Raw genomic sequence first — 25,912 nt, 5'->3', positions numbered from 1 at the left:
AAAAATAAATTTTAAAAAAATGATGAGCAGGATTCTTTCAGGGGAAAAAATGGGCAAGATTTACACAAATTGATGCAAAATGAGCAAAACTAGGAAAACAATGTAGTGTTATAATGATTAATTGTGAATGACTTAATATGACAAAAATATAAAGATCCAAGACAATTCTGAAGGACCTATGATGAAAATCGCTCAGTTTTCAGAAGAAAATTAAGATAAAATCTGAATGTGGACTGAAGAATATTGTTATTTTAATTTATTTTTCTTTTCTTTTTGATCTATGCTTTTTGTCACAACATGACAAATATGGAAATATTTTACATAATTATACATATACAACATTTATAAAATTGTCTGTCTTTCTTTTCTTGGGGGGGTGGTTTGCAAGGCAATGGGGTTAAGTGACTTGCCCAAGGTCACAAGTTAGGTAATTATTAAGTGTCTGAGGCCACATTTGAACTCAGGTCCTCCTGATTCCAGGGCTGCTCTATTCACCGTGCCACCTAGCTGCTCCAATTGCCTGCCTTTTCAATGATGGAAGAAGGGAAGGAGGCTGAAGAAAATTTGGTACTCAAAATTATAAAAGAAAAAAAGATTAAAAATTGCTTTTATATGTAATTTGAAAAAAATATTAAAATTATTAAAAATAATATAATAGGTTCTAAACTTAGAAGTAAATGACATAATAGTTCATTAAAATAGATTCAGCCCTTTTATTTATTTGTGCTCCTTACCTCCTTCCATCTTGTACCTGAAAAATTGATTTTTTGAATACAGTACAAAATGTGACATTTTTAGCAATTACAATTCATGTGATTTAATTCAGTCCAATGTTTAAACTCATTAAGAGCTTTCTTTTCCTTCCATAATATTTACTCTCTATTTTTTTTTTTTTGGCAAGGCAATGGGGTTAAGTGACTTAACTCAAAGTCACACAGCTAAGTTAAGTGTCTGAGGTCAAATTTGAACTCAGGTCCTCCTAAGTCCAGGGCCCATGCTCTATACACTGTGCCACCTAGCTGTCCCTGAATATTCATTCTCTAATTAACTGTTAACCAATGAGAGGTAATTGTCGCTTTCAGAAACATCCCTCTACCAAGAGTCAGGAGCCCACTGCCATTATTGTCTTTGGCATTTGAGAATTATGACACAACAGAGAATTTCAAAAGGTCATGAAATGCATTTTTAAGCCAGGCAAATGGAAGTAGCCAGCTCAGTTCAACTCTCGTATCTCTTTCAACAAAAATCTAAAAATAACAGAAAATCATGGGGCAGCTAGGTGGTGCAATGGATAAAGCACTGGCTCTGGAGTCAGAGGACCCAAGTTCAAATCCAGCCTTAGACACATAATACTTAGCTGTGTAACCTTGGGCAAGACACTTAATTCTACGACCTTGCAAAAAACAACAAAACAAAAACAAAACAAAACACAAGACCCCAAAATGATTAATTCACAGAGAAATTACTACATAATATGACTTCTTACACAAACAGACATCAAGAAGAGAAGCCTGCCACAAAAGCCAGCATCAGTGTAGGCAAATAAGAATTAAGTCATGATCAAAACAGAACCTGACACTGAAAGCCTGCAGAATTCTCTATCCAGTCCACAAGAATGGACTACTCCCACCAGAAAGCCTTAGAGCAGTCACAGATCTACAGAGTGGGGCAGCTAGGTGGTGCAGTGGATAAAGCACCAGCCCTGGAGTCAGGAGTACCTGGGTTCAAATCCGGTCTCAGACACTTAATAATTACCTAGCTGTGTAGCCTTGGGCAAGCCACTTAACCCCATTTGCCTTGCAAAAACCTTAAAAAAAAATCTACAGAGTGGACCTCAAAAACAACACAAGAGTAATAATATCCAGTAGGGATGTAGCAGTATTTAGTCTAGAACAACCCATGACTAGAAGTTCAGAGGTCCCTTGAACTCTGTCCCAAGACACAACAGAGGACTCTGAAAAGCCAGAGTTCTGAATACCAAAGATCCAAAGGAACCCACCAGAGCTCTTTGTATAGACACACCCCAGAGAGTAGGAGTCCATGAGTCCTAGGTGTAGACCAGATAGGACCTATCAAACCACGCAAAATAGTGGCAGAGCCTGGCCTTGGCACAGAGCCCTCATTCAGCAACTAAGACTTAGAGAGAAGAATAAATGGAAGAAGTCATGGAAGACTATAAAAAATAATTAAAGATTCGTGGACAAGCCTAGGGAAGAGTAACTTCTTAAATTGAAAGCAGAGATTCAAAGGAAAAAACTGATTTCCCATGAAGACTCAAATGTGAAGAAAAGTAGATTGGAGTAGAGATAAGAGAAAGCTAGATACAAAGTGTGAGGAAATAATTGCAAGCAAAACAAATATCCTAATTAAGAGCAGAAGGGGAGGAGGAAAAAACAGAAGTTGGTAGAGGTGAAATGAAAAGATAGGATTGGAAACCAAGAAAGCACCCATGAATTTGTAAATGGCTGAACAAATTATGAATGAAAAGGAATATTATTAATAAGAAATTACATGAAGCATTCAGAACTCAGAAAAAAATGTACAAATTGATGCAGAATAGATTCAGAACAATTTATATAATGCCAACAATACTATAAAAATAAAAACTTAAGAATTCTGATCAAGGCAATAATCAACTCCATCTCATAGTTAACGATAGAGCCTATTGCCTAATTCCTGACATAGAAGGGACAGAATCAACCCATACATTTTTTGACAGAGTCACTTTTTGCATTTGTTTTGTTTGATTAGGGCAGCAAGATGGTACAGTGGATAGAATGCTGGACCTGGAGACAGGAAGACTCATTTGTCTTACTCTGGGCAAGTCTCTGAGTCCTAGCTGCCTCAGTTTCCTCTTCTGTAAAATGAAATGGACAAGAAAATGGCAAAGCACTTCAGTATCTCTGCTGAGAAAATCCCAAATCCAGTCACCTGGAGTTGAACATGACTTTAAAAATGACTGGACAACAACCTAACTTGATAATGACTGCTATTGGCTTGATGGGTGGAGATCAGTGGCAGGTATCAACAGTAAATGCAAAAAAAGAAAGAAGAGGGACAGCTAGGTGGTGCAGTGGATAGAGCACCGGCCCTGGAGTGAGGAATACCTGAGTTCATATCCGACCTCATACACTTAATAATTATCTAGCTGTGTGACCTTGGGCAAGTGACTTAATCCCATTGCCTTGCAAAAACTTAAAAAATAAAAGAAAGAAGAAAAAAGAGCAAGAAAATTATTTTTAAATGCACATAAGTCAACAGGAAGAATATCAGGAGGCACCATTAACAAGTAATTATGAGGAGCAGCTAGGTGGCATAGTGGATAAAGCACCAGCCCTGGAGTCAGGAGTACCTGGGTTCAAATCCGGTCTCAGACACTTAATAATTACCTAGCTGTGTGGCCTTGGGCAAGCCACTTAACCCTGTTTGCCTTGCAAAAACCTAAAAACAAAATGAAACAAAAAATTGTGAATTTGAAAATAATGTATTCAATTTATTACTGTTTTTAAAAAAAAACAAGGAGTATGGAATGGAGATTTGTAGTTTCACATGCAATTCTTTTTTTTATATTCTGCTGTGTGTAGAATAACAAAAATTGAGATTTTCTATGAGTCTTTGATTAGGTACAATGTGGAATCATTTTCCTCTTCGGGGTTCTTTTGGGCATTGTCTAGGCATTTCTGATTCTTTAATATTTTTTGACAGGTTGCTTTTTCTGCTTACTCATTTTTTTCTATTATACATGGTATTGTCTGCAAGTTTTTTTAATTATTAATACAATATTATCTAGCCTCTTATTTAAGATATGTAGAGAAGAGGTCCTTTATCTGTGACCTAAATTTTCCTAATATTACCTTTACAACATTTTAAACACCAAGGAGTACATAGTTCTATCAACTTTTTTTTTTAGGTTTTTCAAGGCAAATAGGGTTAAGTGACTTGCCCAAGGCCACACAGCTAGGTAATTAAGTGTCTGAGGTTGGATTTGAATCCAGGTACTCCTGACTCCAGGGCTGGTGTTCTATCCACTGCACCACCTAGCCACCCCTCTATCAACTTATTTTAAGAGGCTCAGAGCTTTCTCAATGGTGATGCTTAATGGAGATTAAAGGGTCAAGAACAATTTAAGTGAATATTTTATTTTCATCAGTACAATAGACTCCTTCCACAGATTACTAATATAATCCTCAATCAATATGGAACTAAGTGAGGATATGGATGATATCAAAGAATCAACCTGGTCACCAGGTTCCATATAATATCAGCATTGTAATGATAAACATTATTCCCCAGAGTAATGAATTAGTGGTCACAATTAAATTATACAGATATCATAATTTAGTTGATGAGTTCTTAGGTACTTTTTTATAAATTTTATCTGACCTTCAAATGATTCCCTATATAGGACAATATTTGGATGCTTCATATTTGCCAATACTTCAACTTCTCTCCTTGATTCCTTCCTTTCTTTAGAGGACATCTGCAAACGAAAATCAGATTTAAAAAATAAACTACTTTATTTCGGAAAAGAAAAAGCAGTATCAAAAAGAGAATGAAAAATTGACTCACCCTTGAGATGTTAATTTCCTTGAGAACATATTGTTTACCATCTTCCTTAGATTTAACTAGAATGGCTTTTCCAAAGGATCCTTCCCCAATCTTATGCAGTTTACAGTATTTATCCATGGTTCTTTTCCTAAGACATCCTTATAAATGTGCTAAACAGAAAAAAAAATCATTAACACAGGTAAAACATTCATTAAAACATGTTATAAAGTTTTTTCTTTTAAATAACCTCTCACTAAATTATTCTGCACATTACTTATAGTCACTTCCTATTCCCACTTTTTTAAAATATTTTTGGTGTTGTTTTTATTACTGTTTCTTTCCAGGATTTTTCCCCGCTTCCACTATCTTCTATTATACTTAAGAACAGGTGCTGGTTTCATATTCCTTGCACTTCTCCCTACCTGGATCAGCACCTTCCCTGACAAAACTTCCACATAATATATCCCAGGCCTTGAGGCTAAGCTGTCCTTATTGTGGAGCAAATGCAAATTTAGCTACTAACCCATTCAATCTAACTGGTCCCATACCAGATCATGCTGCTATGAATATGTTGACATAAATGGGGACTGTCTGTCTTCAACTTCCTTAGGCTATATTACAAAAAGTGAGCTCTCTGGGACAAGGAGAACAAGTTTATTGATATTTCTGGTATAATTTCAAGTTATATTCAGGAAATAATGTTCTATTTTACAGCTTAATCAAAAATATATTAATGTTCTTATCTTCTGAAAAAAAATAATACCACATTACTGGTTCTGGAAATGGCATATCAGCCAAATGCTTTCGGATTCTACTGATTTAAAATTTTCTTCCAAGGTCACCACTCCCCTATATGCATTCATTTTATCTCTTGTAGGACTGAATGGATCACACTAACTCCCATCCTTCCTCCAATTAGAAATCAGATAACCTAATTTTGTATCCTGGTTAATTATTTTCTTTTCATTAATTGTTCTACTTGAATTTATTGTTTTCAATACATAAATAACTCTCCTCTTATATTCAGGGTCCAGAGTTAAAGTTAAGAAGGCCTGACCTTCATCTGTTATGTACTGGCATGTACTACTTAAATCAATAAACTTGAAAACTCAAACTTTTGTTCCCTCATTCATTTCATCTTTCACCTGCCATAGCTCCAGCAAAATGTAAACTCCTTTGAGGAAAGGGACTCACTTTTTCATTTGTATTTCATAGACTCCACTTAGCACAACACCTAGCATGCAGTAAGTGCTTAATAAAATAATATTTTACTCATTCATTCCTACATAATGAATTCTTGAGAATGAAGCTTGTGCCATTCTTTAAACTGCACTTCTAGCTACTAGCAGGAGACAGTCTAAAGAATATTTAGCTTTTGATGTACTGACATTAAGTTTACAGTTGTCAATTCACTTCCATCAATAAGGATTGCATTTCAGAGAACAAGAGCTTCTAAAGTCTCTGGAACTGATCCCCAGGAGCCAAGATTGTCTAGCCTACCCAGTGGAGGAGACAAAAGATGTATTTAATTCAGTGACCTAGGATGGTGGTTGTGTGTAGATCATATCCACACAACAAAGGGGGAGGTTATTTAAGAATAAAATTCCAGAGTGCACTGATAGAAGATAAAAGGGAATTATTTTTACTTGTCTAATAAGAAACTTTGGAACCAAATTATAAAATAATTTTTTTCAAAATCCAAATTCAATTGTTTTACAATTAACAAAAGATCCTCCATTCTCTCTCTTCCCCTAAACAGTAAAACATATATATATAAAAGTACTTTAAAAGTTCCTGTTTCAGGCAGCTAGGTGGCACAGTGGATAAAGCACTGGCCTGGGAGTCAGAACCACCTCAAATCCAGCCTCAGACACTTAATAATTACCTAGTTGTGTTAAGTCACTTAACTTCATTGCCTTGCAAAAAAAAAAAAAAAAAGAGTTCCTGTTCTAATTTCATCTCTTTAAACAACTTAAGATTCCTCAAACCAAAATGCCCTCCTAGACATGATATGGTGGTAAAACTACATTCTCAAAGACCTCAAGGCTTTAAAAGTCCTTACAAACTATAAAGACTTTTAAAGGATGGGCCCAATTACAACTCTGTCTACCTGAGTTTGGAAAGGTTCATCACCAAAAGGTGAATAACAAGGTGATGACTTGTTTTTGGCTATGAGGTTGTCCAAACTAATTGACTCTTGATAACTAGGACCCATGCCCTCCATAGACTTCAGTTTCAAATTTCTTTTCTTTTTTTTTTTTTTTAAAGGTTTTTTCAAGGTAAAGTGGCTTGCCCAAGACCACACAGCTAGGTAATTATTAAGTGTCTGAGACTGGATTTGAACCCAGGTACTCCTGACTCCAGGGCCGGTGCTTTATTCACTGCAGCACCTAGCCGCCCCTAAGTTTCAAATTTCATATGAAGATAAGACACTAAGCCAATAAGCAAAGATAAAAAAAAATTATAAATGCTCAAGGGACTGTGAGAAGATAGGAAGACTATTATACTGCTGTTGGAGCTGTATATTGGTCCAACAACTGGCAAACAATTTAGAATTATTACTGAAAAAGTGGATAACTATTTTTCCCCCTTGAACCAGAAGTCCCACTACTGAGGAACTGGTTTAAGGAAGTCAAAGACAGAAAAGTCCTTAATACACAAAAATATTCATAATAGCATTTTGAGTGGTAGCAAAAAAATGAAAACTTTTTTTTTTTAGATTTTTCAAGGCAATGGGGTTAAGTGGCTTGCCCAAGACCACATGGCTAGATAATTATTAAGTCTGAGGCTGGATTTGAACTCAGGTACTCCTGACTCTAAGGCCAATGCTCTATCCACTGCACCACCTAGCCACCCCCAAAAATGAAAACATTTACTGGGTAATGACTAAACAAACTTGGTATATTATACTGTAATAGATTATTATTGAATCATAATAAATGTCAAATATGAGGAATTCAGGGAAACGTGGGAAGACTTGAATAAAATGGAGCAAGTAAACAAAGTAGAACAAAGAGAACAATATACCCAATTACAAACTTGTAGACAAAGAATCCACTCAAATGAAGCTGAATGCTGAGTAACTTAATGATCAACCTTGGCCCTGGAGAGGAGTTAGACAAGCGCCTCTCCACTGGGGGAGGGGAATGGAGATACAAGGAAGACTGTGTCTTAAGTGTTCTGGTCATAAGAACAGCTTAAGAGACTGGGGATAGAGACCAGGAGACATTCAGAATATTAGATGGAAAGCTAAGATCAAAAAAGAACTCATTGTAAAGAGTGATGTTTAAGAAGAATGATAAGCTGATTTCATATTCTTTTCGTGCAGAATAGTTAACATTTCTAGAGTGTTTCACAGTGCCAGTACTGTGCTAAGTTATGAACTCATTTGATCCTCTAGTAATGTGGCAAGAGAGGTGCTATTATCTACATTTTACAGATGAGGAAACAGGCAAACAGTCATTCAGTGACTTGCCCAGGGTAGGAAGTATCTTAGAACTAATCTGAACTCATTTCTTCCTGATCCAGACACCTGGCACTCTATCCACTGCACTACTTAGCTACCATATACTGCAGCTACTTATACTGTATTAATACTGCTATTAAGTATTTTGAAAATAAGTTATTTTAAATACTTCTGATGGAGCATCTAGGTGGCATAGTGGATAGATCACTGACCCTGAAGTTAGGAGGCCCTGAGTTCAAATCTGACCTCAGACACTTAACACTTACTAGCTGTATGACCATGGGCAAGTCACTTAATCCCAAATGCCTCACCAAAAAAAAATTGAATTATTAAATTTCATAAAAATCATATTAAATTTTATTTAAAAAATTATCTTTTGGGTTTTTTTTTTGTTTTTTAGGTTTTTACAAGGCAAATGGGGTTAAGTGGCTTGCCCAAGGCCACACAGCTAGGTAATTATTAAGTGTCTAAGACCAGATTTGAACCCAGGTACTCCTTGACTCCAGGACCAGTGCTTTATCCACTGCGCCACCTAGCCGCCCCAAAAAATTAAAGATTATCAATGACACTTAATCTTCATTATGATTTTACTACTGAGATTAATTTATCCTTCACTCATCACGATGACCTGCCCTTTTTTTTCCAACTAAACTTTTTAAAATTTTTATCCTTTATTCACTTATCTGTGAAACATTCAGTCTGCTCACTGCACCATGACCCTAAGAATACTCATTTTTAATTCTTTAGAGACTGGACAACCTAGGTGTTTCCACTAGTATCTGCAGTGGGAAGAACCTTCAGTAGGTTGAATAAACTCATAGAAGGACATGGACAAGAATCAAACAGACTGAACTATGAATTCATTACATCAATGAGTCCAATCAGAGTGAGAGGTTACAGAGGTAGAGGGCATTTCTAGGACTTAAGTGGGACTTAAGGATGACCCTGAGGATCACTCTCTTCCTTGATACTCTCTTCTAAATTTCCAGACACTACCCTTTCCTAGTTCTCCTACCTAACTGTTCTTTCTCTGTCTACTTTGTTGGATCCTCCTCTACACAAAGCCCTCTGACCAAAGGATCCCCCTCAGGGTTCTGTCCTGGGCTGTCTTCGCTTCTTCCTCTATACTGCTCTACTTGATGACTTCGTTAGCCCTCATGGAGTTAAGGATCATCTTAATGTTACAGATTCTCAAATCTACCTTACCTCTCTGCTGAGTTCCAATCTCACATCTCCAGTTGCCTTTCAGACTTCCAAAATTGAATGCTCAAACTCAATCTTTCCAGAACTGAATCTGTTAACTTTTCCTTTACAATATTTCTGTTTCTGTGAGAGCAGCACTATCCTCCTCTCCTCACTTCACTCACCCCCACATACAATCTGTTGCAAAGGCCAGATAATTTGCTGGTGCAGAACCTTATCCCCTCACATCCGGACTATTGTTGTTTTAGCTTGATGGTGTGCCTGCCCACCCACCTCAAATCTCTCCTCATTCCAATCCATTCTCTCTTCTGCCACTAAAGTAATTTTTAAAAGCTCAGGACTGACCTCTATCTCTCACTCAGTAACTCCAGAGGGAACCTAATTACCTCCAGGATCAAATCAGATCTGTCTGGCATTCAAATCCCTTCATAACCTAGCCGACTACCTTTCCAGCCTTCTTTTATGCCTTAAGTCTCCACCACTTTCCATGAACAAGATCCTCCATCTCTCAACTCTGGGCATTTTCTCTGTTGTCCTCCCATGTCTTGAACATTCACCCTCTTCAGTTCCATCTCCTAAATTGTCTGGCTTCTTTTAAGTCTCAACTAAAATTCCATCTCTTTCTGGAAGCTTCCTCCAACTCTACCTTAACTCTAGTGTCATCCTTTCAATCACTTCCTATTGACTTTGTATCTAGCTCCCTCTGTTTCTCTGCATGTTGTTTCTCTTTTACATTATAAACTCCTTGTAGGCAAGGACTGTCCTTTGTCTTTCTTTGTATTCCAGGACTTAGCACAGGGCCTGGACTATAGCAGCTGCTTCATAAATGTTTGTTTGTTTGGGTTTTTGGGGGTTGTTTTTTTTTAGTTTTTGCAAGGCAATGGGGTTAAGTGGCTCGCCCAAGGCCACACAGCTAGGTAATTATTAAGTGTCTGAGATCGGATTTGAACCCAGGTGCTCCTGACTCCAGGGCCGGTGCTTTATCCACTGGGCCACCTAGCTGCCCCCATAAATGTTTATTGATTAATTTGAACGAGTCTTTCATCTGCACCAAGAATGCATTTCTTCCTTATCTCAATACTTCCTGTTCCAAGTCTTCCCTTATATTCCTATTATTAATCTCTCTCTCCTCAAATTACTTTATATTTATTTATCTCTGTGCATGTGGCATCTCTTATCCCACTCTAGAAACTCTGTTCCAGTTGGAGTACCTAATATAGCCCCTTATTTTACAGATGATTAGGCTAAGTGCTATAAAGGGATGCTAAATTTATAGGAAGATGAGTGGAAATGATAGGCCCAAGGTCTCACTCTTAGGTGGTAGAAGCCTGAGCACTTGTCCAGACTTTGGAAACCAAGTCTAGGTTCTTTCTCCTCGCCAGTTTGCTTCTCTCCTCCTATTTAAAACAATGGGTCATCTTTCACTTTTCCCTCTTCCTCATCTCTCTTCCTCAATCCATTACTTTTCTGCAGTATAGCGCCCTCTCTTCCTCTCAGCTGTTATTGCTGATCTTAATCTTACCTATCTGCCTTGACGATTGTAGTGGGATTGTAAAATATCCCAATAGGTTTTCCTGCCTCCGTTGTTTCCACAATTCATACCTACTTAAATAATCTCTGATATATGAGTTTCGTTACTCAATAATTTAAAAATGTTCAATGTTCTTCTATCAAGGGAAAGTTCAAATTCTTCTGTCTACAATTCAAAGCGCTTCCTCACTAGGACTACCCCACTTTTTCAGTTTTATCACACATTATTCCCCTCCACACACTCTACATCCAGTTAAACTCTACTACTTTTTTTATCCAACATGCTTTTGCTTCCTCTACTACTGAGAACATCACCCACTTCTCACATGTTGAAATCCCACCCAATTCAATTCTTTCCATCTCCTCCATAAAGCCTTCATGGATGGTAAAGACCTGCTAGCCCTAAAACAGTGTTAGGTTTTAAAACTTAAACACTGTTTTGAAAACTTTATAATGGACTAACCACAACTGTGAATTGCAGTTATTTATGAGTCTTATGCCCTCCAAAAAAGCAGATACTATTTTATCTAAACTTTGCATTTTTCTCCAGGGCTTAAACACTCTCCTCTACACAGGAGGAATGTAAATGAAATCTACAAAATTAGCCATTTTGCTAGTTTAAAAAAAAAGTTGACTTTTTTTGTATGTTGCTTTAGCTATTCTTCAGTGTATTTAATAAAAATTTGTGCCACAAAAAAAAGTGAGAATTTGGAACAATTTTCTCACAATAACCATGTGAAGTAAGTATTACAAATAGTATAACCTCTACCTTACAGGTAATATAATTGAATGGAACCGAAGCTCTGGGAAGCTGTGACTTTACTATCAAGCTCTCTTAAGTACAGGATTCTATAGAACCACTACACTGCCTCTCAATATAAGATTATGAATCAGACTTTTTTTTTTAAAGCACAGGAACCTAGAACTTTCTCCCTCATAAATCTAAAAGAATTACTTGCTATTAGGAAAATCTCAGTAGTGATGAGGGAGAGAATAGTCAATCAATCAATATTTGTTAATGTTTTTACTATGTCAATTGTTTAATATACTATGTGCTAGCAAGGTGGTGAAGCCTCAGGTAATCACTAACTGTGCAACTCTGGTTCAGACATTTCACCTTGTTTGCCTAAATTTCCTCATCTGTAAAATGAACTGGGAAAGGAAAAATAAAATTACTTCAGTATCTCTGCCAAGAATTACTGAAACAACTGAAAACAAGTGAACAACAACATCAAAGCATGGAATTAAGTGCTGTTAATACAATGGAAGGCTAAGACAGATCTAGGGGGAAGACAACATGCAAACAACCATATGTAAGCAGGCTATATGGAGGATAAACTGAAAAATAACCAACTGAAAAGAAAGCATTAGAATGGGGGGGTTGGAAAAGGCTTCTTGTAGAAGTTGGGATTTTAAATGAGACTTGAAGGGAGTCAGGAAGCAGAAATGAGGAGGGAGAGAATGCAGACATCGGGAACAGGCAGTCAAAATACCTACAGCTGTGTATGAGGAATGTAAAGAGACCAGTGTCACTGGATCAGAGTAAGTGGGGGGAGCAAGGTGTAAGAAGACTAGAAAAGTGGGAAGGAGGCTATGAATTACTTTGAATACCAGAGAACCTCTCTGATCCTGAAAGAGTGACAGGAAGTCACTGCAGTTTATTCATTAAGGAGATGTCATGATTAGGTCAGTACTCTCTAAGTACTTTGATGGCTAAGCAGAAGATGGACTAGAGAAGAAAGGGACCTGAGGCAGGCAGATCAATCCAAAGATTACTGAAATAATTTGGACATAAGGTCATGAGAGCCTACATCATGGCTGCAGTATCAGAAAAGAGAAGAGTGTATATGTCAGTATTAGTACAAAAATAAAATCTACTTGGCAAGAGATTGGATAGAGAGATGAGAATAAAGAGCTGAAAATGACATCTAGGTTGTAAGCATGGATGCCTGGGATAACAGTGGCACCTTAGATGGTAAGAGTGAAGTTAAGAAGTTTGGGGTGGGGGGGGGATTTCATATTCATGTTGCATTTAAGGTTTAGAAAAAAATTGCTTGATTTGGAAACAGAGGATGTAGGTTCCAAGCTCCAAAGTAGAATTTGTGAACAAAAAATGTAATATGGTACATTAGATCAACAATAGAATGGGAATCAGGAAAGACTGACTACAGGAGCTAGCAATTGAAATGAGTGGGTGAAGGAAGCTACCATAGGTATTTATCAAAGCAGTTTACCTTCTATATATCTTACATGCAAGCAAGATACTTCTTGGAGAAGTCAATGTTTCCTAGGAAGAGCTTAATCCAAAAAAAAAAGAAAAGTTCTGTGGGCTAACTTCATAACCTTGATTAAATATCCATCTATAAAATATAGTTTATATATAAAACATCAATTTTAACACTGAACAAGCAATTTTAAAGTGGAAATGATTTACAGGCAACATTGAAAAAATTGAATAGTACTAAAGCACTATTATATCTTAGAATATTATAGAAGCAGCTACGTGGCTCAGTGGATAGAAAACAGGCCTGGCATCAGAAAGACCTGAATTCAAATCCAACCTCACACCCTTAGTAGCTATGTGACCCTGAGCAAGTCACTCAGTCTCTGCCTTAATTTAGTGGAGAAATGACAAATCCTTCCAGTATCTTCGCCAAGCAAACCTCCAAGGATAGCACTAGCATGCTATGGTCTAAGAGGTCACAAAGAGCAAGCCATGACCGAATAACAACATGGTACTTTATATCTCCAATCATCTCTTCATCTACTGTATTTCATCTCCACAATATTATTAAATCATAATAAGAATGCACAGGGAATTCATTTTAGCTATATGATACTCACCAAGGCAATAAAGGAATTCTGCTTCCTTGGTTAGGTTTTGCTCATATCAGATAATGAGGCAGGCCTGTAAACAGAGAAATGGAAAGAAAACAAAGAGAAAATTATCCTAAATCTGACTATAGGAAACCCTAAAGGTTTAGAACATACAAAAATATGAATAACTAAAATAGGAAATTTTTATCTTATAATGCTTTAAAGCTAATTCCTTTTCCTAGTTATTTTTAATATAAATTGAATATAATACCCTTCAAGACAGAATCAGTATAATTTTTGTCTTTGAATCCCTAGTGACTTCTATAATGCCTTGCATGTAGGTGACTAGTAAATATAAATCATATTAACAATAGATTAAACCAGTATGCACATTTATCCATTACTATTCACCTATGTCAACTTTTGAAAGGCCTTTACCATTTGGTATTTAAAACCTTTAAATCTAGCAGGGGGCAGCTAGGTAGCAGAGTGGATAGAGCACCAGCCCTGGAGTCAGAAGGACCTGACTTCAAATCTGGCCTCAGACACTTAATAATGATCTAGCTATGTGACCTTAGGCAACCCCCACCACCTTGCAAAAAAAGAAAAAAAAATAAATCTGACAGGGACCTAAATTTCCAGTCTCCTTATTCTCCTTCCCATATTCAATAGTCCAATCAAACTGACCTTCTCTAGGTTTCTCATAAAGAACATACCTCCTGTTTGCAATGACTCCCCCTCATGCATGGAATGGATTCCCTCCTCATTCTGCTTCATAGAATCCTCTCTTCAAGACCCAGCCCAAACATCACCTTCTAAAAAGAAGCTTTTTCTGATTCCCCCTAACTGCTACCTCCTGTCCAATGTTGTATTTATTCAATTTTATTCAAAATATATTTACATGTACATATTATCTCCAGGGATTAAAAAAGTGGAGGGATTGTTTCATTGTTTTTGTTCTTATATTCCCAGTGTTTAAGCACAATTTCTAGATTTTAGTAGGAGCTTACTGGTTGCTGACTGTTATAAAGCTTCTCAATTAAGGTGAAGAAACTTTCTATTTAGTTCCCACAGACCACATGGGCATGGGAGATAAAAACACACCTATATGTAAATACAGATAAGTGCCAAGGGCTGGATCCATCATTTCACTGGTCTAGAAACTCCCCTGGTGATATCAATGCAGTTTGGCATCTTCTCTGCAACTTAGTCTTAGGAGAGTTGCAAAGTGAACTGAGCTATATGTCTGACACAGGACTAGTACCTAGGTTTTCCTGCCCTGAAGCTGGTTCCCTATCCACTAGTAACCTGCAAAATAAACATGAGTACCAAGCTTCCAAGGGTTGCAGGTATTTCAGTACCAGTCTAGGTCCTCTCTCCCCTGGCTCTGACCACACCCTTAGAAGGCAAGGGAAAGACTGACTAATTTTGGAAGGCAGAGACTGTTTCCAATCCACAGCTGAACTTGTATTCAATATAGAGAGAGTAAATAATAGAGCTGAACTTGTGTACAATATGTAGTGAACATAAAGCTGAATTTGTATACATTGTATATAAGTGTAGATACATTGTATACATGCATATTGTCAAACCAAAGTAATCTGGACCATGATAACAGAATGAGGACGGGAGGTCAAAAAAGACCTTCAGCTGAGAGTAAAAACTGATTTGAAGTTCCCATTAAAGCAATTTAACCTCATTAGGATGAGGGAAGGGATGGGGTTTTTAGTTTTGCATTTTTTTTGTATTCCCAGCACTCACCCCAGGGTGTTTCTCAGTATGTTTTATATAGCTTTTCATAAATGCTTATTGAGGGACAAGGCAGAAGAAGGCTTCTAGTCTCGGCTCACATATAACTAGCTGTTCGAGCCTTTTCCCTGTTTTCTATTACAATGCTATGTCCACGCACTGTATATATCTCGTCCGGACAAGGTTGCTTTAGAAGTTGGCCTCCAGGAGGGCACGAGCGGTTTGCCTTTCTTTGTATTGTGAGCCCGAGTGAAGCCTGACACATAGTAACCAGTTAGTAAACATTTGTTTCCTGAGGGGCACACCAAAGCCCTGCAAGCCTCGGCTGCACTTCCAGCTTCTGCAGGAAGTCTTTCTTTCTCTCCTCTCCCTAGCGGCGGCATTACTTCTTTAAGGACCACCCGTGGCAACTCCCCGCAGATCCCACCTTCCTAATCCTCCTTAATTCTCCGTGACTTGCTATTTCCAATTTATCCAGCCCCTAGCTCGTGTGGAGTTACTCGCAGACGGTCTCCCCCGTTAGACTGTGAGCCCGGCGGTCAGGAGGCGTTTCGGAGGCGCCCGGGGGGCCAGGCCGGCCCCTGCTCTCCAGGGCCCCCCATTCCGACAGGGCCACGACAGGTCTGCACGGTCCCGGGGCCGGTTCGGCGCCAGGGAGGGCGGGCTCTCCATTCAAACCGCGGAGAGAGCGCGGAGCAGCGCCGTGCACAGTCATCGGGCCTTTAGCAGACGCCGGCTGTGTGATGGGAAGGGGCAGCGCCTCCCGGGCCTAGAGCCGGCCGGGGCCGCGCAGCCTGAGCCCCGCAGAGGCCCCGGCCCCGGTCCCGGCGCGGCGCGGCTCCAGCTCGGTTCCTTCGAGGCCGGCTCCGACCCCGAGGCTGCGCGGCCCCGAAGCCCGCGGACGGCGGGCTCCTAACGGCCCCGCCAACACCTGCAGCCCCCCGGCCCCACGAACCGGCTTCCTGGCGGCGGTGGCGTCCGTCCTCCGGCTCTCCCCGAGTTCGGCTTCTCCAGCTTCCCGAGAGCGGGCGGCAGCGGCTGGGCCAGGGCGAGCTGCGGCTCCCGCGGGCCCGGCTGGCCCGGCCCCCGCAGTCCGGGCGGCGGCGGCACCACGCGCGCTCGGCCGGGGGCACCTCGCCCGGACCCACCCACACCCCCAAGCCAGCTGGGCTCCCGAGCCGCGCGCCGGAGGGGCGGGGGCGGGAGTGAGGAAAGAGAAGGCTAACCCCCCCCGCGGGCGTGTGACGTCACGCGTCGCTGGAGCCCCGCCCCCTCGCGTGCCCACCGGAAAGCCCTAAGGGGGAGGGGGCGGGGCGGAGGGCGGCCGGGGCGCCGCACGTGGGTGAAGCTCGCCCGACCCCGTACCCCGGGGCCCTAGCGAGGCCGGGGCCGCCCGCCCGCCCGGAGGACTCCTCCGGCCCAGTCTGTCCCACGGGCCGCACACCAGCTCCAGACCCCGCCTGGCCCCGTTCCGAGCGCTGCCAATTCCAGCCATGGGAACTTGGACGAGGGGAATGTCTTATCTTTATTTTCACCTTCCATTGTGAGTGGAGGCGGCCAACACCCTCCAGAGTCATGCTAGTGCTTTTCCTCTGTGACTAGAGTTTATTTTGTGCCCCAAATTCTTAGCTCAGCTTTGAACTTGGACCCACTCGCACGTCTGTTCTGTTTGTACACAGTCGGCGGAGCACTTTCTCCCTCTTAGACTGTGAGCTCTTTGAGAACAGGAACTGGTTTTTGCTTTTTTTCTTCATAGGCACTTCAGGGTCTGTAAGCTTCAAAGGGCTGCCAGAGGAGACGGGCAAGTCATGAGCCCCCTCTATGAGAGGCACCTGGATGTGGCACTTGCTTTCTTTCTTCTTTCTTTCTTTCTTTCTTTCTTTCTTTCTTTCCTTCCCTTTCTTCTCTTTCTTTCTTTCTTCACTTCCTTCTCTTTCTTCCTTTCTTCCCTTCCCTTCTCTTTATTTCTTCCCTTCCCTTCCTTTCCCTTCCTTCCCTTTCTTTTCTTTCTTTCTTTCTTTCTTTCTCTTTCTTTCTTTCTTTCCTTTCCTTCCCTTTCTTCTCTTTCTTTCTTCCCTTCCTTCTCTTTCTTCCTTTCTTCCCTTCCCTTCTCTTTATTTCTTCCCTTCCTTTCCCTTCCTTCCCTTTCTTTCTTTCTTCCTTTCTTCCTTTCTTTCTTCCCTTCTCTTTCTTTCTTTCTTTCTTTCTTTCTTTCTTCCTTCCTTCCTTCCTTCCTTCCTTGTTTTTGCAAGGCAATGGGGTTAAGTGGCTTGCCCAAGGCCACACAGCTAGGTCATTATTAAGTGTCTGAGGTCTGAACTCAGGTACTCCTGGCCTGGTGCTCTATCCACTCCTAGCCGCCCCATGATATGGCAATTTCTTGTCACCAGAAGTGAGCCAGCAAGTATCAAGGACTGATAATAAACATGTCAGATAATAAACCTGTTAAATGCTTGCTGAGGCAGCTAGGTAATTCAGTGGGTATAGAGCATGGAGGTCTGGAATCAGGAGGACCTGAGTTCAGATTTAGCTCAGACACTTATTTGACTCTGGGCAAGTCACTTAACCTCAACTTAACTGGAGTGGGAAACCACTCCAGTATCTTAGCTTAAAAAACCACCATATGGGGTCATAAAGAGTTGGACCCAGAGAGTTGAGTTGAACAAGTTGAAGTAAAGTAGTGATCACTGGAAAAAAGGGAATAGATGCAAGATCTGTTGTGGAGGTGGAAGTCAAAGGGAAAATAGGGGAAATGGAGTCATGAATGACTAAAGTTTTGAACTGGAGTTATAGTTGTAAACTAAGTGGATTATAAAACCTAGGAAGTCTAATTACAGGAAACTCAGAAGCATTATTCAAGTTCTTCATTTGCTCCATGTAGCCTCAATGATACCAATGAATATAAATAGCACTGGACATCCTAACCTTCAGAATATACCCTGAAGACAAGGACTATCCTTTCTTTCTGTTTGGATTTGCATTCCTGGTACATAGCACATTTAAGGGCTTATAAAAAAATGCTTCTTGACTCTGTGTAATCTTGAACTTTGGGTTTAAGTAGGCAGCATCCCCTATCATTAATTAGTGAGGCACATAGTCAAGAACTGTTGAATATTTATTTGACATTACCATCAAGCCATATATTTGAGAGATACTTTGAGGTCAAAATGGTCAGTCTTTTGTTTTGGGGGTAACACCATCCAGTATGTGGTGTTTGCTTCCCTTTTAATGTCTTTAAAAGAGATTTTGCATCCTAATAACATGTGCCAGTGTTTATATTGCCCTATTAATGCTCCCTTATACCTAATAGACCCCTAAATTGCTGCTCTGATGTCTTCTTGTAGTGTGTGGAGTGTGATCTTAATTTTTTTAAGGTTGAGCCAGTAGAATCCTCCCAAGTTCAGAAAGATTGTCTAAGCTCTGACCAAGATAAGTACTTTTGTATGCCTTTTGAAGTGGCTCTGTAATTAGTGGAGAATATCCAATTAGATTGCATAGAGTGCATAGGTGGTCAAGGATGTCCAAAGCTATGGAAGGGTCTAGGAACTTGAGGAGGGGGAAAAAATCATTGTCTTTGACAATTTGGAGGTTTTTGGTAACCTTTAAGGAAGCAACTTTTAACCATAGGGTTTGCATAGATTGCAAAGATTTTTGGAGACCATGGGTAATTTCCCTTTGTTTTTCAAATTTAAAATTTGTTTCTTTTGAAAGTGGTGGGGGTTTTATGGGGTTTTTTCCCCTTTTAAATGTTCTAGTGGGGGTGGCTAGGTGTCGCAGTGGATTGAGCACTGGCCTTGGAGTCAGGAGTACCTGAGTTCAAATCTGGCCTCAGACACTTATTACCTAGCCATGTGGCCTTGAGCAAGCCACTTAACCCCATTGACTTGAAAACTCTAAAACAAACAAACAAATAAATGTTCTAGTGCACTCATTTTCAGACTTAGAAAATTTACATACCTCAGTTCTCTAAATTTCTAAAAATAATGACAAGATTAAAGCACCTAAGCAAAATTGAAAACAAATAATATATGAAAACAGACCTTTCATTAACAACATACTTCATTATATGATTCAACTCTTTCATGTGTCTGTGTATTGTCTCCTCAACTAGATTAGAAGCTTGATAGGGAGCTCTTTGTATTACCAACTGTTTTAGTACAGAGCTGAGTATATCATAAATGCTCAAAAAAAACTTTGAGTTGAATTGAATAAGACCTATTAAATACTCTAGAAGACAGTTAAATATTTACTGCTGCTTAATTATTTCTTTAAATATCACAAACTGTTTAAAATGCTATTTTAAGTAACAAAAGTTATGGACCATTAGATTTCTCACCAAAATGAACCATGTTTTTAATGTATAAAATGAAAAGACAAGTTTCACAGTTTAGAAATAATTTTAAAGCAATTCACTTAAAACAAATAGCAACAGTCAAATTATTACAAGACTTCTACTTGGAAAAAAACAGTTTTCTCATGATATAATGATTGTAGATGGTTTTTTGCCTCATATTCATGAAAAATTTTTTATCTCTTATCAATTGGGACATTAAAGAAGCAAATCACAGAAAATCTGATTAACTGCTTCTTTCTTTTGCTCCCCTATATTTTCTAAAGGTTGATCTTCATAAGGTACCTTAACTTGGTATACCTGAAAACTCCTGTTAGAGACTCAGTAGCACAAAGGCCTAGATATGTTGGGAGATGTTCTTGAAACTCCATTTCAGGAAATATGGAAACATATTTAACCTTCAGTATACTGAAACCAGTTGACCTACTTGCAAATATGTACAAGTACAAAATTCAGTTCATCTCCAAGTGTCATCCTCAGTCATCCTCTGCCTGAGCAAGGCTATTAGAAATCCTGGTCTCAGCAAGCCAGGAAGAGTAAAAGACCCATATTCATAGAAACATCTAAGAAGACCCATCAGCTATTTTGAGGGGACCTGGCCTTCTTGGGAGCCAAGCACTTGCTCCAGATGCTTCATCCATCCTTTACCATCTTATGCTATTTGAACCATCAAACTTCTCTGAAATGAACTAGCCCTGGTGGAATGGTGAAGGCTGATTTTGCTGCAGTGACCTAAGATTAGTGGATGGTGAACAAGATTGTCATTGACTGGTCTGTGGAAACAGCCCAAATCCTAGAACTGAGAGGAAGGATGGCGCACAAGGAAAAAGACTTTAGTTTCAAGGCTGGCAGTTATTGAGAATCCTTCCTGCAGGTGAGTAAGGAGGGAGAATATCCATAGAAGATGTTAGTTTTTATTATCATTATAGTTGGGCAAAATAATTTGCAATAATTGTCTTAATTTCTTCAATCTTTTGTGGTTTTTTTAATTTTTGATATTGGCGAAAAAAGACCTCTTTTGAACTCCATGCCAGAAATCTCTTCAGAGCAACTGGAGTCCATACTGTGTAAACTTATCACCCTGCATCCAGGCACATAGTCTAGTGTGAATTTTAATCAGGATTGAGGCCCAAATCATCAAGGGAACTATAACCCTTCTCTGTCATCAGTATTTACTGTGTGGACATGATGGAAGGAAGCACAAACTAGAATGTTTACTGATTCTAATTCTGATTTTTAAGTTTTATTTGTGTACTTTATCATCCTTATTATTGTAAGCCTCTAGAGAACAGGTGCCAGTCTTATTTTATAATATCTTTCCTAGTATCTAGCCTCCATGATGTATATATTACATATTTGGTATTTGCTGAATGAATGAGTGAAAAAAGTTGTGATTTCTGTAGATTTTGTTGGGAAATAAATCTCTTTCTGTTCATTCCATTTTTGGACATTACTACATCCATGCCTTTTCATTCTGTGTAATTTGTGCCCAAATTCTGCCATAACTCTTTCTTAGAGAAGTCACTCAGTATTCCGGGTTTTATCTTTTAAGTCCCCTTCAGTACTGCTGCAATGCTCTTAAAATATTCTAATGTTGGCATTAATTGCAGAAAGGCTATTTTTCTAGTCGCATAAAACCTTTTGTTAATAATATTAGCAAGAAGAGTCAAACCAGAGGGTCAAAAGAGTTCCAAAAGATTTACTGTATCAACACTTCCTCAGGATACCAGTACCACTGAAATTGTTGTTTCATATGTGCACCCATGGATCCATATAGTTGTCTCAAAGCAGGCTCACAGTGATAGTGGGAGAAGATTGGAATAGAATAAACTGATGTCATGCTTGAAGGCCATTAACTTTTAAGATTGTATCCATATACTAAAGAAAAGGAACCATTGTTGTCTATGTCTCTGCTTCCTACTGCTCAGCTTTTTTTCAATTCATAGGTGTTTGTCATTCATCGGCTTTCTCCCTAGGTATCTGGGCAGTTCAGCTGGACAATGGATAGAGCATTGACCTTGGAGTCAAGAAGCCCTGGACTTAAGTCCCATCTTTGACACTGTCTCCCTAACCTCATTCAGGAATGAGTAAGTCAGTTAACCTCTCAGTGTTCTACTCAGGTCTCTCAGTTGCAGAAGATGTACCAATCTACTTTGATAAAAGGAGTTTCTTCACCTGGGAATTCCCTATACTAATGAAATCACAGGACCAGTCCCTCTTCCTATCCTCATACACAGAACAGTCCATATATAAATAAAGGAACTAGAGCAGTAGAGTATCAACTTGTCTTCTAAACATTTCCATTGTAACACTGTCAGAAAATCGATGAAAAGAATATTTTGAGCCTTCTCTTTCGCAGCATTCTCTCCCTTGATGATTTTATCTTCCTCTGTATTTTAAATTGGTACCAAGACAAGACAACAGAGTTAAATGAATCCATCTCTCAGTCTATGATCCTGTGATTTCTTTATGCAGATGACTTTCAAATCTTTCTAGTCCTAATCTCTCTCCCAGACCCCAACCCTCCCTCACTATCTGCCTCTTCTTCCTCTCAACATGAATGTCCCAATGGTGCCTTCAACTGAGCATGTCCAATACTGAGCTTCTCTCCCTTCCTAAGCCTACCACATCTCCATACATAGTGGGACACCACTATCTTGTCATTCACTGTGATTTATAACCTGAGATCATTTTTGACTTTCTACTTCCAGCTCTCATCTCATTTATCCTCTTCATTCTACTCATAAAGCCACTATTCAGTGTATATCTGATTAGCCTGTAGTTGGTCATTCTGCATCCAGTTTCACTCATTTTTTTCAATCCCTCCCACATCTTGCAGAATAATATTTCCAAGGTACAAGCCTGACTAAATCACTCTCTTATTCAGAAAGCTTCAAAGAAGAGGTCTGATCCAGATTGACAGTAAAACAATAAAAAAAGGAAAATTAGAAAATCATGATTGCTATGCACAAACTTCAAAAAAATGTAAAAGAAAGGCCATTAGGAAAAGGGAAGCTATAATAATGACCTTCATCCAACTTGGAGTGGCAAAAAGAAACACCCTAAAAGTCTAAAGTTAAACAAGAATCATGATTAGGTATCCTTCAGGAAAGCCTGGAAGGACTTACATGACCTGATGCTGTGTACAGAATGAGAACAATGTGCTTATTAACATCATGTGGTGATAAACTATGATGGACTTAGCTTTCCTCAGCAGTACAATACTCAAAAGCAGTTCTAAAGGACTTGTGATGGAAAAATACCATCCATATATAAAGAACTATAGATTCTGAATGTATACCAAAGCATACTATTTCAATTTAAAAATTTGTTTTTATGCTTTAAGTGTTTTTTACCCTCTCATGGCTTTTTTTTTGGGGGGGGGCAAGATGGGGATTAAGTGACTTGCCCAAAGTCCACAGAGCTAAAGTCTTAAGTCTCTAAGGTCAAATTTGAACTCAGGTCCTCCTGACTCCTGGGCTGGTGCCCTATCCACTATGTCACCTAGCTGCCTCCCTCCCTTAGATTTTTGTTGCTGTTGTTGTTCCCTTTTCGTCTGATTCTTCTTTCACAATATGACTAATATGGAAATATGTTTAACATAGTTATACAGGTTACTTGCTGTCAAGGGGAGGAGGGGAAGAGAGAAAAATGTAAAACTCAGTCTTTCTAAAAAATGAATTTTGGAATTAAACAAGAACCTCCCAGGCAGGAGCTAGGACGTTCAAGCACATATTTTCCCTAACAGATTAACCAGAAAGACTTAGTTTCCAAGGAAAGTAATTTTCTTTAAGTGCTGCTATGACTGCTATGACTCTTCCTACTCTACCAACTCCAATGACTTACTGGGAAAAATGTAAACAACTCAGTTTAGCTTTTAAAGCTCTGAACATTCCATCCTCAGTTCATTGATCCCTACTACCCTTTCAGAATTCTGCGAGCTAACCATTTTGATCTTCTGTCTGTTGTTCACATCTTCTCTCCATTTGTTTGCCCTGCATGCCTTCCTTACCTCATCCTCATAGAGTGTCTCTTCATTTAAAACTTCAGTTACTATTTTTTTCCCTTTAGAATAAAATAGAAACTCTTTAATTAAAACCTTCTGTAGTTTGGCTTCAACTTGCTTTTCCAAACTTAATTCAAATCTGAGAATTATCTTTCAATTAATCTGAAACTATCTCTCAGATATTCTCCCAAACTGAAGAATCATCTCCTCCCCATTATGCATTTGAACATGCCAATCCTCATTTCTGCAATATAATCCCCACTTATTTTTCCAGATATCTTATTTTGCTTTTAAAGAATCAATGGAATTAGCCAGTTTTTCCATAATCTTTTCTATTCCATCCAGCTGTTAGTTTTCTATTGCGATTCATATTTTCTTAAGAACTTGGTCTCGGGGTGGCTAGGTGTCGCAGTGAATAGAGCACCGGCCCTGGAGTCAGGAGTACCTGGGTTCAAATCTGCCCTCAGATACTTAATAATTAACTCACTGTGTGGCCTTGGGCAAGCCTCTTAACCCCATTTGCCTTGCCAGAAAAAAAAAGAACTTGGTCTCATCTTTCTCTTGCCACTTTTATGTATATTATTTTTAAATATGTTATATACCTCTCCTCCTTTAGATTCACTTTATTCTTGTTTAAATATACATCTCTTGTATAATGTTAACTCTTTGTGGGCAGGGATTGTTGTTTTTAATCTTTGTGTTCCCAGAGTCTAAACAAACATCTTGCAAATAATAGGGTTCTTCATAAAAACGTTTTTGAATAGGGTCAATTTGAATATTGAATTCACCAAGAATTTTTTCAGAAGTTGCAGTGGAGAAGACTAGGGTTCAAATTATAGAGGAATATAGGAATTTCTTATGGGTGAGGTGGGGAGGGGAATGTCAGTCAGTGAGAGTGATTAGCATCTAACTAAAGTCATATAATTCAGTTTTAAGCTTTCTTACAAACTATTGATACATTTGGTTCAGAGGTAATACTTTGAAAATGAGAATTCCAATACAATTGATAAATTAGGGAATAACAATAATAATTTGAACATGGTATGAATGGCTTACTTTTATGCTCAGTTTCATCCAGGAGAACCCAAGAATGAAGAAAACTATTCTCATCTGCAGAAGAGACAAGAGGGCAATGAACCCCATCTATCCACATCTGATGTTAAAATTTTCTATCTTATATCAAATAACTCTTCTACCACTTCATAAACTGCAATCCTTTTGACACCCACTTCCATGACCACACTTCTGGTCTTCTTCAAGGCAAAGCACCTTATTTATTGACTAACTTTTAGGGTGGTATGAGAGGAAGTATATGGAAGGCTGATTCTACCTTCTACCTTCCCCAATGACCTTGAGCCCTTCCCCACCCCTTTTCCCCCATGCCCGTAACCTTTCATGGTTTTTCCAGCCTTACTCCTAGAAATTGAAGTCTGGGCCAAGCAGCAACCTGAAGCCCCCTACTATTTATTGCAGTATTTCTTCACCACTTAACATGTATAATATTATGCTACCATGTTTATTAGGTTCCTGTCTTTTTTAATGTTAATAAAGTTTTTGAGGGTTTTGACCATAACCACATTTTTCCCATAAGGTCTGTGGACTTTATTTTGAGATTCTACATACTTCTCCATGATTTTAGAAATTCATATGTTGTATCATAACTTACATTATTACTCATCTCTTTAAGAGCTAAATTGAATGTTGTAAGAAAGGGAGCTTGAAAAATTATAGTTGTAACTGTTTTTCTATGAGGTACTTTCCCCAATGAAATCAGGGAAAGTATGTTATTGTCTTTGTTATACTAAGTTCTTAAAATAATATACCTATAACTAGAAGGAAGACAAAAGTAGAATTCAGTCTCTCTGGAAATGTTCTATTTTTCCTTTTTCTTTGACATCTCTTTAGCTATCACAGCAGTTGGTACATTTAGTCTTCTACCTCTTATTTTACAATAAGGAATCTGAGGTCCAGGGAGATAGCAACCTGCCTTGTGTCACATAAGAGAACACATAAATTTCATTGGTGGCATTTGACCTCAGATTCTCTGACTTCCAAGTCAGTGTTCATTTTACTGTTACATACTCCTTCCATGAGATGAACTTGGAGAAGGAAGGCAAGGAGAAACCTTTTTCTTACTAGAATTGTTTAATTATTACTTTATAAAGAAACATTAAGCAAATTCTATTAAAAAGTTTATCAGTAGGGGCAGCTAGGTGGCGCAGTGAATAGAGCAACGCCTTGG

At 38.9% G+C, this 25,912-nt stretch overlaps 1 protein-coding gene and 1 long non-coding RNA gene across 12 annotated transcripts in view; one reads left to right on the top strand and one right to left on the bottom strand.

The window, feature by feature from the left end:
* The window catches only part of NEK1 (NIMA related kinase 1), a 163,867-nt gene extending 147,409 nt beyond the window's left edge, over window positions 1-16,458 (bottom strand). For 5 of the 11 annotated variants that reach the window (XM_074228978.1, XM_074228980.1, XM_074228987.1 and 2 more), the window contains exons 1-4: window positions 16,269-16,449; window positions 13,592-13,655; window positions 4,570-4,718; window positions 4,384-4,480 (exon numbers count right to left, since the gene is read on the bottom strand). In XM_074228978.1, coding sequence (XP_074085079.1) covers window positions 4,384-4,480; window positions 4,570-4,686 — 214 coding nt within the window. In that variant the 5' untranslated portion in view covers window positions 4,687-4,718; window positions 13,592-13,655; window positions 16,269-16,449. Of the gene's footprint in view, window positions 1-4,383; window positions 4,481-4,569; window positions 4,719-13,591; window positions 13,656-16,268 lie in introns of all 11 variants that reach the window. The other 6 variants (XM_074228982.1, XM_074228983.1, XM_074228981.1 and 3 more) reach the window with 3 other exon arrangements.
* Window positions 16,459-19,907: 3,449 nt separating this feature from the next.
* LOC141516165 (uncharacterized) lies at window positions 19,908-24,887 on the top strand. The gene is made up of 3 exons (XR_012476621.1): window positions 19,908-20,538; window positions 21,641-21,751; window positions 24,739-24,887. It is a non-coding gene; the product is annotated as an uncharacterized LOC141516165 (long non-coding RNA).
* Window positions 24,888-25,912: the final 1,025 nt, after the last annotated feature.

The sequence above is a fragment of the Macrotis lagotis genome, chromosome 3, assembly GCF_037893015.1.
Source record: "Macrotis lagotis isolate mMagLag1 chromosome 3, bilby.v1.9.chrom.fasta, whole genome shotgun sequence".
Lineage (NCBI taxonomy): Eukaryota > Metazoa > Chordata > Mammalia > Peramelemorphia > Peramelidae > Macrotis > Macrotis lagotis.
This window is presented reverse-complemented; position numbering and strand designations above follow the sequence as displayed.